Source organism: Zootoca vivipara, chromosome 8 (assembly GCF_965207765.1).
Source record: "Zootoca vivipara chromosome 8, rZooViv2.hap1.1, whole genome shotgun sequence".
In the NCBI taxonomy this organism is placed as follows: domain Eukaryota; kingdom Metazoa; phylum Chordata; class Lepidosauria; order Squamata; family Lacertidae; genus Zootoca; species Zootoca vivipara.
Window position 1 is genome coordinate 55,116,614 of NC_142591.1, and position 12,260 is coordinate 55,128,873.

General features: G+C 39.4%; 1 protein-coding gene across 2 annotated transcripts in view; it reads left to right on the forward strand.

Moving 5' to 3' along the window:
• The window catches only part of C8H8orf34 (chromosome 8 C8orf34 homolog), a 94,023-nt gene that overhangs the window by 64,247 nt on the left and 17,516 nt on the right, over positions 1–12,260 (forward strand). For both annotated transcript variants that reach the window (XM_035125357.3, XM_060277763.2), the window contains exon 10: positions 2,004–2,077. In XM_035125357.3, the coding sequence (XP_034981248.1) occupies positions 2,004–2,077 (74 nt within the window). The remainder of the gene's footprint in view (positions 1–2,003; positions 2,078–12,260) is intronic.

Consider the following 12,260-nt stretch of genomic DNA (forward strand, 5'->3'; position numbering starts at 1 on the left):
CCTCAGGCCCGGATGGTTTAGAAAGGGGCACAAAGAGTTAAGTGACTTTGTTGTTGTTGTTTAGTCGTTTAGTCGTGTCCGACACTTCATGACCCCATGGACCATAGCACACCAGGCACTCCTGTCTTGCACTGCCTCCCGCAGTTTGGTCAAACTCATGTTCGTAGCTTCGAGAACACTGTCCAACCATCTTGTCCTCTGTCGTCCCCTTCTCCTAGTGCCCTCAATCTTTCCCAACATCAGGGTCTTTTCCAAGGATTCTTCTCTTCTCATGAGGTGGCCAAAGTATTGGAGCCTCAGCTTCACGGTCTGTCCTTCCAGGGAGCACTCAGGGCTGATTTCCTTAAGAATGGATAGGTTTGATCTTCTTGCAGTCCATGAGACTCTCAAGAGTCTCCTCCAGCACCATAATTCAAAATGTACCATAAGTGACTTTATGGTAATCTAAATCAGAGTCCGCCTTGGAGTAACACTGGACCATGATGTAATGGCCATGATGCAGACTCTGTGTCAGGTAGTATAAATATTAAAGGTGTTGTTTCACCTTTCGTAATTTAACATTAAAATTAATGTTGCGTCCAATCAACAAATTTTGGGGTCCAGTATATTATTACCATGTGAACTATGACTTGCAATAAATATCTGCATAATATATTATGTCAATAGTTAATGCAAGTTATGCAAACATTTGTTGGTCCACGTGTTTAATGTAACACATAGCCAGTGGGTCAGTTTTTTAATTAAAATTATATGTAGATATATATAAATACTTGCATAATAATTAGTTCTGGATTACATGGTTTCAGTCTGCTATTCATAGATAATAATTGCTTCATCAGAACATAAGTCAGTACAACAGTATTTTCTGAAAATAGCAATTATTTATGGATTAACAGTGTTACCACTCCTGAGCAAAGCTATTTGCTCATCATGTGGCAAAACAAAGCAAACTGGCCCCAGTTAATAAGGCAATGCATGGATGGCAATATATAGGCTGTGTTAAAATAACTATGCGTGAAACAGAAAGGTCTTTAAAATGACTTTCCCACAACATTTTTTCATTATCACTGAACACTGCGCACCGTGATGTGGTGGGATAAGTGTTTATCACATATTTTAAAAAGGTTTGAAGCCTAATGTCTTCCATATTGTAGTAAATCTTGCATTCACAATGCTGTTCTGCCGTCTGATATTTTATTGGAAATTTGCCACTTTTCCACATTGAGCAATGAATGCAAGTTACAAATATATGCAAAGGTTAGCAAATGCAGATTTGGGGTCAACTGACACAAATCAATGGTATTTGCCCAAATATTCAGCAGCAGTGTGCAAGGGCAGCAGAGCTGCATTTTCCAGAACGAGGATGATGCTACCACAGCTCCCTCCCCATCCCTTCTGTGTCTGGGTCAATGCATTGTGGCTATTGGGATGGCACTGTTGGTGCCCTGCCGCCACCTCCAATGCTACTGTGAATTATTTCTTAGTTGAGAAGTCAAGAAATCACTCACACAGCTATGAAGTTATTTAAAGAAGCTTTCATTAACAGAGGAGACTTATTTGGCAACCCAGTTTTAACTAAGTCATGCCAAGCCTAGATCAGCTGAAACTGAGGTTTATTACAACAGGATACTCTTTCTTTTGTGTACTCTTTCCTCCCCTCTCCTGGCATGGCTGCAAAAGGGAGATCGGACCTTTCATTTCCAGTATTAAACAAACCAGAGTTCCCTGTGATATCAGCACTTGGAATCAATGTGGTTGGCTTAGCTTCAGTTGATTGAAACAAGCCAGCTTCAAACCATAATGTACAATACTGGTCTTTTCACTAAACACAAACTAGCCACACTTCCCTGAGTTCAAACCTAATGGGGAGCTATGATTAGTTTAAACCCAGAAGCAGATGCTTCTGATCTCATCTCCACAGCTGCAGTTGGTGTGCGGGGAGTGCACAATAATAAAAAATGTTCATTATTCTTTATTGGTTTTTCCCCCATCTTTTAAAACAGCATCAGTGCCTGGAGCAGAAATTTCAATGGAAAGCAGTGATGAATTGGAGGATGTACTCCAAGGAGCAGAGCAGGTAAGAATAAGGACCCTATATATGCTGTCTTCAGTTTTATGGTCACAAATTCTGTAAATAAACACAAATAAACCCTCCGTTTTTCTAGATTAACTTAAATACATTTGGCATGAAACTGAAGGGCATACTGGAGGTTTGCATATCACATTCCCTGAGCGCTGGACTAGAATATGAATCACATTTAACCAATTAGTTGGTTCAAGTTTTCAGTGTCAACCAGAATATTCAGCATGTATAAATGTCAGTGTTTATGTATAAACATGTACTTTCAGTTTTCCAAGAGCTCAGGATTTTTAAAGTTAATTTTTAATATGTAATTTTAAAGATATATTGGCAGAATCAAGACAAAGGTAAGCACTTTAAAATCCTGTAATAGGAGGCGTGTTAGGCACCTGCTTTACTCTGCAACTGAAATGAATCCACCTTAAAAATACTGAACTGGCTGGATCATATGCTATATTTTTAATACTATATTTTGATGTAAGTATAGCTATGATAGGGTTAACCTCTGTCAAACTAAATCGCATAATCTGTTTTTGTTGGCTTGTGCAAGAGTGTGCAGTGGCTTGTTCTCCACAAAAATAGGTACTGTTTTTCATAAGGTGTTTTATTACAACCAAGAAAGCAAGTTTTAATGGCACATCTTGTACTCATTTCAGCCTCCCTTGATTTTCAGAAACTAAATCAAATAAATGTACTGACATTCATTTCTTAAAATGAGTTTATATAACAGCATAACCTCCTCACACTTGTTAACATCACGGAAAAGCTTAAGCGCTTGCGAACTTTTATCCATGAACGATGCAACTTCAGTCAAGGTTATTTTGCAATGTAGTGCAAAATTTGAGTCCAAAGCATATTGTTCCGCATCGGTTAAAAAGAAAATGGGGCATTTGTCACTTGTGGAATATATACGATATGCCTCACTTGTGATTTTAATAAGCTGTGCTGAGTGCCATTTTAGATGAAGAGCAGGGTAAAAATGCTCTACCGTAATGAAATAAATAAATCTTCATGGTTTTTTGTTCATAACTCTTAATTTACTTCTAACTCCTATTCTGCCCAACTCCCATTGTTACTTAAGTTTATGTTTTCTGTTTTTTTGTTACCAGACCACAATAGATGAGATGCAGGAGAACTATGATCAGATTCCCACTGTTTTTGGTTCAACAAGCAGCCATGGGAGAATTCTCAAAATTAAATGGGAGCGGCAAACAGAAGCCCTTTCCCTGCCATATGTCATTTTCTTGATCTAAATCACCCACCCCATTACTATTAGTCACACTGTGGAAATCTCTGTATCTTCTGCTGTTGGGTGGCAATTCAGAGCAGAGAAATGACATAGGTAGAAAGATTGTACTCTTTCTTCTTCCAGTGCTGCATCTCCAGTCTAGTTAAGGGATGTTCCTAGGTACCTCTGAAATGAAATGTAAGTGTTGGGATATCCAATTTATGAAACTCCCATGATTTGTCTGTTTTGACCCACAGTTTCAAAGTTCCATTATTATTTCTTTTTCCTGGTGGCACTGTTCCTTCCTTTATACAAACTGTCTTTTCTTTGTTGGCACATAAATAGCTTACTGTCCTTAGGTTTACCAGCTGTATTATTTTTTATGCTTTATTTGTAATTTGGTGCATGTGCTTTTGTTTTCTATATCTGCTTTTAGCTTGGGTTGCTAATGTATGAATAAGGATGTTATCTGTGAAGTAACCTACTTTAAAACCTTCTCTGAAACATCAAACCAAGTCTTTTCTTTTTCAGCATCTTGGGATAAATTTTTTGTGTTCTACCCTTTCATATTTCTTCAGCCGCAGACATTCACATCTGGAAAGAACACAGAGTACAGTCTCAGCCAAGTGCTGATTTCAGCAGTGCAATGATCCTGTAAATTCTGGAAGTCAAGAGTTGAAGGGGTCATTCTGGGTTTTCAAATACGCTAGTGGCATCTACAAGACAGCATATGATGTGTCTTCCTGTCGCTTCAAAACAATTTAATATCAATTTATCTCTTGATAGTTTTTCTTTTTCCTAAAGTTTCCATTGTTTTGAGTATCATGCCTGCTTGAAACTCAGCTGAGGAAAAATGAGGATTTAGGATGGGGGGAAGATGAAAACTGGTTGTGTTCTTTGTGGCTCTGGAAAGGGCAGAGGATGGCAGAGAATGGGACAATCAGAGAAGTGGTACTAATTGGAAATGTAGTGACTACAGTGGTACCTCGGTTTATGAACACAATTGGTTCCAGAAGTCTGTTCATAAACTGAAGCGTTCATAAACTGGAGCAAAATTTCCCATTGAAAGTAATGGAAAGTGAATTAATCCGTTCCAGACTGCCCACGGAGTACTTAAACTGAAGCGTTCATAAACTAAAGCAAACTTTCCCATTGAAAGTAATGGAAAGTGGATTAATCCATTCCAGACGGATCCGCGGAGTACTCAAACTGAAGCGCACTTAACCCGAAGCATGGGTGTAATTGGTTCCGGAAGTCTGTTCATAAACTGAAGCGTTCATAAACTGAAGCGAACTTTCCCATTAAAAGTAATGGAAAGTGAATTAATCTGTTCCAGGTGGGTCCGCAGTGTTCATAAACCGAAAATTCGTAAACCGAGGTGTTCATAAACCGAGGTTCCACTGTATTTGCATTGGGAAATGAAGAGCAAATATTATGTTTCACCAAAATAGACCATTTACAACTTTTTAGATGATTCTACCATATAATTTCCCTTTGTGTCATGAGGATTTGTAAAGGAAGCTATGACAAGCGTTCATTGGCTTTGCTAATGCCTCTAAGGCAACCCCCCCAAAAACCTACTAAAGACTTCTTATTTAGATTCCTGGCCTTCTTTTCTATACCAAATAGAATATGTATCTTTCTATCTTAAATGTATACAACACTATTAGTAAAAGGGCCACTCTTTATGAAAATCAGCACTGTATTTGAACCTATGCTATCTTCGGCAATAACGTAAGATTGTCAATCTCAGAATTACCAGTTCTTAAAAACAAAAGCATTGCTTCTGTCTTATTACATGCAGCCATTTGTGTAGGTTTTCCCTGTCTGCATCAGCATGAATCATGGTTTGGGAAGGACTAGCTCAGTATGATTTTGGCGTAAAAATGTGCTGGCATGCTGCCTGCTATACAGAGCAGAAAGCTTGTAATTTCAATTACATGGCATTTCAAGTAGAACGGACCTTAATGTTGGACATAGGGATTAAAAATAGCTGTCAATATTGCAACAAAGCTCTGAGGAGGATTATTATTTTTAGATTACATGAAAAAACTTGAATCGTTTGCAACATGTCCCTGGAAAAAGCTCATGGAGCAAAAAGAGTGAACAGTTGGTGAACTCTAAGAGGAAAATGAATGACGTGAATAGCCCTGCATGCAGAGTATTTCATTAGTTGCTTGGAAAGTTATCAGTCTTCTTATATCCCCCTCAGGCAGGATTAATGAGAGAGACAGATTCACAGGAACACGGAAATGTTTAACCATGTTCTGAAGTCTGTGACAAATATTTCCATTTCATCTTGAGTAGATGAGGATTGTTCAACTGCTTACTAGGGACCTCTGAAATCCATTCTTTTTTTGACATGGAATCATTTCATAAAGTTGAAACTGAAACTGGAAAAATGAAAAGTTCAGCCAAATTAATTTGTATGTAATTTTGACAGGAGCTGATTGCTAAATAGCAATTTCCAGATTTTACTGGCATCAGTATCACTGAGATACATTTCATCTTGGCACCTTTTTTAGTTGTTTTCCTGAATTGTTATTTTCAGTCTGACATTGGTCATTGCAAGCTTCACATTAGCCTTGTCTGAGAAATGAAAAGCATGCTTATGCACCTCTGAAATGTCATTGGGAGAGAAGTTCTAAGGATAAAATCATCCCCAGAAAGCACACAATATGTTACTTGTTCTCGTATAAGAATTATAAAAAGTACTATGCTGCAAAAACGTTTGAATACCTGTCCCCATATGGTGCTGTTTTCACATGCTACATCTCGGTATCTATGCAGTGACTTGTGGTACTTCATTTGGAACCATGTGTGCAACACCTAACAGATGGCTGTTGTTAATAGTTTTGATGGTCCTGCCCCCAAAGGATTAGTGCTGAATCTAGTCCCATGTGTCTAGTCAGCCTTCCCAATTGTCCCAGCTGGCATTGCTAACCTTATGTTAGCTGGCTAGGCATCTGAATCTCATTCCTGCAGCAATAAACCATAGTTTATTGTTTCAGTGTGAGCTAGAGCAAGCAGACTAGTGTGAAGGTCAACGAGTCTCTAACACACAGACAGTGGTTCCCACTGTGCTTTCAGCAAAAACGGGATTAAACCTCCAGTTTCACAAAAGATAGGGCTTGGCTCTAGGTTACCTCAGGGCACTTTTTCCAAAGCCTCTCACCACCTTACTACCAGTGCGGTTTTCCCTCTCATGGATCCCTACTGCTCTGGTTAGCCTCTCCCTCGGGCCACTTTGTGGCTTTCTTGGCTTCACTGACCAGCCCTTAGTTTGTCAGAAGTACTTTGAACTAGCTTCCTTTCCTGACCCCAGGGAAGCTTGGTTCTCTTCTTAGTCACACAACTAGAGGAACTGACACACTGCTGGAGTCAATTAATGTTTAAGCACATTTAACTTTATTTATTAACTTGAGAACATGGATTTCACTGGTAACTTATAGTGCATTCCTTTCATTATAGGACACAGTCTTTTTAGAGCATTTAATCCCTCCAAAACCTAACCTCCCACTCCTCACTATCTCACTCTCCACCTTCCCCAACCAACTCCTCTCCCACCAACTGACTCCTACTAACCGTTATCCCTCTTTTGTTTTCAAACACAGTCTAGTTCCGCCTCCTGGAGAACTGCCTATCATTGGAGGGATAGTTTAACCCCCAACACACCGGAATCCTCATCAGGCACTAATCCGCCACAACTAGCTCCTCCATAATCTCACAGGATTCTACTGTGTTAATACCAGTCTGTGCACCATCAATGGTTTGCATTAGCTTTTATGTACAGTAGTTAAATTACATAAAATATAACACTACAGGGAAAATGAAGAAACAGAGCTTAGACCTTTCCATGAATTTTCTGCAGCCTCTTGCTTTAGAACACCTCTGTTTCCAGAAAGCAGATTAAACCTTCAAGATTAACAATCACCCAAGAAAGATGAGAGCAACGTCACTATTTAAAGGAGTGACTAGCCCAGTGATCAGGTTTTTTCCTTGGGATATAGTAACTGTTAAAAGGACCTAGTTGACTATTCTTGAACTAGAAGTTGCTTTCTGGTGTAGAAGTTGGTGTTGTTTAGTCGTTTAGTCGTGTCCGACCCTTCGTGACCCCATGGACCATAGCACGCCAGGCACTCCTGTCTTCCACTGCCTCCCGCAGTTTGGTCAAACTCATGTTCGTAGCTTTGAGAACACTGTCCAACCATCTCGTCCTCTGTCGTCCCCTTCTCCCAGTGCCCTCAGTCTTTCCCAACATCAGGGTTGTAGAAGTACTGAGTGACAAAACCCCAGCTCTGGAAAACCAGGTAAAGCCAATGGGACATATATTATTGGGAACACAGCTTTGTAAGCCAGAACAACTGCATCAGATTCCCCAATTTGGCAGATTCAAGTTTATGTTATAGTCCTGGGGGAATAAGGACTAGTCAACTCAGCTATAGCTAGCATTTGTTACAATAAAGAGCCATTAAAATAAAAGGGAATGTATTGATTGAGGAACAACCTACTTTAGTGAACAAAGCCAGTATCATTCGATTTGCTTTTGGGTATACTAAAACTGAAATCGCTTATGCTGTTTAATTGAGCACACCTTTGAAGAAACCTCACCAGTCATGCAAATTTTGGCCCTGAGATTTGTGATAGTTTTAATGTGTTTTAATGTGTTTCAGTTTTGCATCTTTCCTAAATGGAAGATCAAAAAAATCACTTGTGTCTGGTCAGATGCAATGCTGAAACTAGACACAAGTGATAGTTGATCTTGTTTCTTAATATGCTGGTGTCCAGGCATGTTTCCTTTCCCCTACCCTCTTACAGTATTTTCCAAAAATGTAAAGAACAAGATAAGTAATGATTGAATTTGGGTCTTTCCTTTCTGTTAATGTTCATGCCAGGAAGAATTTATATGTAGTAACTTGAGTAAAGACAAAAATAAATATAATGTAAGTGAAAAAATAATGAAGACATGGGGGGAAACTTTTAAACCGACATGTGGCTGACCTCAGCTGCTGGCAGATACATCTTAGATATATTGCTTGAGAACAGTTTTCCACTGCTGCGATAGCTGGGGCCTTGCCTCAGTTCAATCTTAGGTAAGAGTGGCTGAAACCCAGTTCCAAAAGTAACATGGACAAGAACGCTTTAATAATTTCCTTTGTCTGAAAATTATTACGACTCAGCCGGTCACAGTTTTATTGTGTATAGCCAAAGGTCATTACAATGAAATAAAAATGCCAGTAACATCAAGGTCACAATTAAAAAAGAACTGCCAATGTGTAATTGATTTTAATATTAACTGTGTTTGACTAAGTCATTGTCTGAGATACAAAAAGCTGTAGGGCCATGCTGGTATAGTCCAAATATTAAGAACGAAAGTGCCCTAGATTTATATATTGGAATTATTAACATTTTTAAACGAAACAAAAACACTGCAGCAAACAGAATTTCTAGGTAAGTAGTATAAAATTCCACCACCATATCTTGGGGTATTTGGTTAATATGGTGCTGCATATAGGTTGGTCTATATTTTGCTTCACTAACTAAAGCAAATAATAGCAATAATATCAAAGAGAATTATGAACAAGTGAGAAAGGACGCTTTAAAAACACAATATAAACAAGGTCAGAAATGCCCAGGGCCCAAGCAGCCTGGCAGAGTCCACAGATAGTAATAATGATGATGATGATGATGATGATACTTATACCCCGCCCATATGGCTGGGTTTCCCAGCCACTCTGCGTGGCTTCCAACCGGAGATTAAAAATACATTAAAATATCAGTCATTAAAAAAACTTCCCTAAACAGGGCTGCCTTCAGATGTCTTCTAAACATCAGATAGTTGTTTATTCCTTTGACATCTGATGGGAGGGTGTTCCACAGGACGGGAGCCATTACCGAGAAGGCCCTCTACCTGATTCCCTATAACTTTGCTTCTCGCAATAAGGTAACCGCCAAAAGGCCCTCGGCCAGTGCTTGCTTAGGCCATCCATTTCCTTTTTTTTTAATAATGATTTTTATTAATTTACAAACAGAAAAAGAAGAAAAATCAACAACTTAAAAAACAATAAGACACATTAAAATACAATAACATAGCAATAAAGGAAAAAAACAAACATCTAAATCCAAATCCAAATTTCTTTAACATTATATATAGGGACCTCCTCGAGTTCCCTCCATCTGCTCTTCATTTCATTTTTATCTTTTAGCAATTTACAATGCATTTTTATATAAATTTCTTAGAATTTCCCATCTATCCTTTCTATGTACTTCACTTATACTCTAAATCCTCAGGTTCTATACAATTCTAAATCTAATCTTAATATACAATTTTTGCATATTTTTTCAAATAGGTTTTAAAATCTTTCCACTCTTCTTCTGTCGCTTCTTCTCCCCGGTCACGAATTCTTCCGGTCATCTCAGCCATTTCCATGTACTCCATCATCTTCATTTGCCATTCATCCACTGTTGGTAGTTCATGAGATTTCCAGTTCTTAGCTAGCAAACCTCTTGCCGCCGTTGTGGCATACATAAAAAAGTTGACATTTTTCTTAGGAATCTCTCCCCCGACTATACCCAATAGAAAAGATTCTGGTTTCTTACTGAATGTGTTTTTCAACACTCTCTTTAGTTCATTATAATTTTCCCCCCAGAAATCTTTTACTAATGGGCAAGTCCACCACATGTGATAAAATGAGCCTTCCTCTTTCCTACATTTCCAACATTTGTTATCTTTGTTATGATAAATCTTAGCCAGTTTTACTGGTGTAAGGTACCATCTATACATCATTTTCATTATATTCTCTCTCAAAAGACTACACGCAGTAAACTTTAAATTCTGTTTCCATAATTTTTCCCAATCTTCCATCATAATATTGTGACCCACATCCTTTGTCCACAACATCATAACATTCTTTGTTTGTTCATCTTTCGTATGCCACTCCAGCAGTAATTTATACATTCTGGAAAGTGTTTTTGGTTTGGGTGCTAACAATTCTGTTTCCAACTTTGACTTCTCTGATTGAAAACCAACTTTCCTATCCATGCTGCCCATCCATTTCCAAGTCCGCAGGCTTATCTGGCAGCAGCAGCCAGAGCTGCAAAGCTTCCCAACATATTAAACTTCCCATGCATTTCCAGAATACCTAATGTAGCATCACAGTATAATTAAAGCACACTTCGTGGGAAAGATTTGCAAAATTCTGAGGTGTATGGTAAGTACAAGACATCATGGAAGAAGATGACCCTCAAGCTCTACAATTCTATGATTCTAAGTTTGCTTGTACATGCAGCTATGTTTTGTTTCTCTTGGTTCATCTCCCAATTGTTGGTTTTGGTGCCAAAGCCTCTGGAAAGCAGCAGGGCTGTAGTAATCAATTGGGGCTATGTGGGGCTATGGCCTTTATTTCAAGAAAATAAATGTGATGATATTTGCACTAAGAAAAACCATGCATAATATGAGAAGTGGTGCCATTTTGACTGCCCTGTATACTTGCATTGTCAGGGAAGAGTGCAGTAACCACACCTGGCTACCCAAACAGAACTCACAAGAGTTTCTGTTCAATGTGTATTCATGGCTGCATGATCAAAAGTCATGCTTAATGCTTATATGGTAGCTGGGAAGTCTGTGGACATATTTGTTGTCTCCTCTACTGGGGAAGATTTGTGGATTAAGGGCACTAGGTAAAGCTCAGGTAGGGTTAAGCCTTACATAGACATTATGGTTAGTAGCCATTGATAGCCTTGTCTGCCATTAAAGATTTTGTTTTTTCAAACATCAAGACTTTATGGAGAAAGCAGACAAATAACTGCTACAGTTTTCCTGTAGCTGCATGTTGTGCTAAATGTCATCAGTCATGCCCAAGCATTTGGAAAACTAATGACAAGCTATGGTATTACAGGCCATATTTATGAGGTAGGAAGCAGAAACATGAGTTTGTTGCACACACACACACACACACACACACACACACACACACACACACACATGGCAGTAACATAGAGCTATCACGTGTGTCCTAAGTGTATGACATATTCGTTGAAATCTTTCAGGAACTAGTATTTCTTCACTGATCAGTTCCCCAAGAAGTTTGTTTGACATGTTACCATCTCTGGAATTTCACCATTTGCAGACGGGACAATATTTCACAGGAAGGAAACCTAACTGACTGCCATCAGTACTGTGAGGGACGAGGGATACAGGGAAGTCCCTCCCATCTTAAGTTCCAGCCCATCCCCAAGCGCGGGAGAGAGTAAGGAGAGCTCTGCCTCCAGCGGAGAGTCAGGAAGTGGTGTCCGAGGCTCAGGCAAGGTTGTGGAGCCCAGGCCGCAGGTGGGACAGGAAGTTGGACGCACAGGGGGGAGGCCAATTCCCCCAACTCCCGAATTGCGACGCAAACGTAGGGGGAAGAGGTTGGGTCTGCCAAAGCTGTGGTGCTGGAAGAAAACGCGCCAATCGCCATTCGGGAGTTCAGACACCTCACCTTAAGGATGCATTTTTACTGCTCTGAACACTGTAAATAATCAGCACTTAATAAAAACCTTAAAAGACCATGCTGGAGTCGTTACTCTAGAGTAGCCATACCAGGCCCTCTGACAAGTACCGAAGAGTTTCTCCAAGTCATTTAGTGTATTATTTACAGTATTCATTGTCTTCAATGTTATTATCAGCAGAGGCTGGAGAACCTCAGTCTGATCGCCAGATGTCACTGTGGAGTCAGTTTTTAAGTGGTCTGGCACCTACTAATGATTGTGCTCTGCCCAGTCTACCTGATCTGTGGGGGAAACTGCTATAATGCAGGGAAGGAAAGTTAAAGAAGCCTTTTAGGCTCACAACCAGTGTTTCTAGGTGCACTGACAACTCAGAGGGTGAGCAGAAAAAGGCTTTGAAGCTAGAATGAGTGACAGAACTTCATGAAGTCCTAGGTTGCTACATAGCTTTCTAAACCAGTCTTT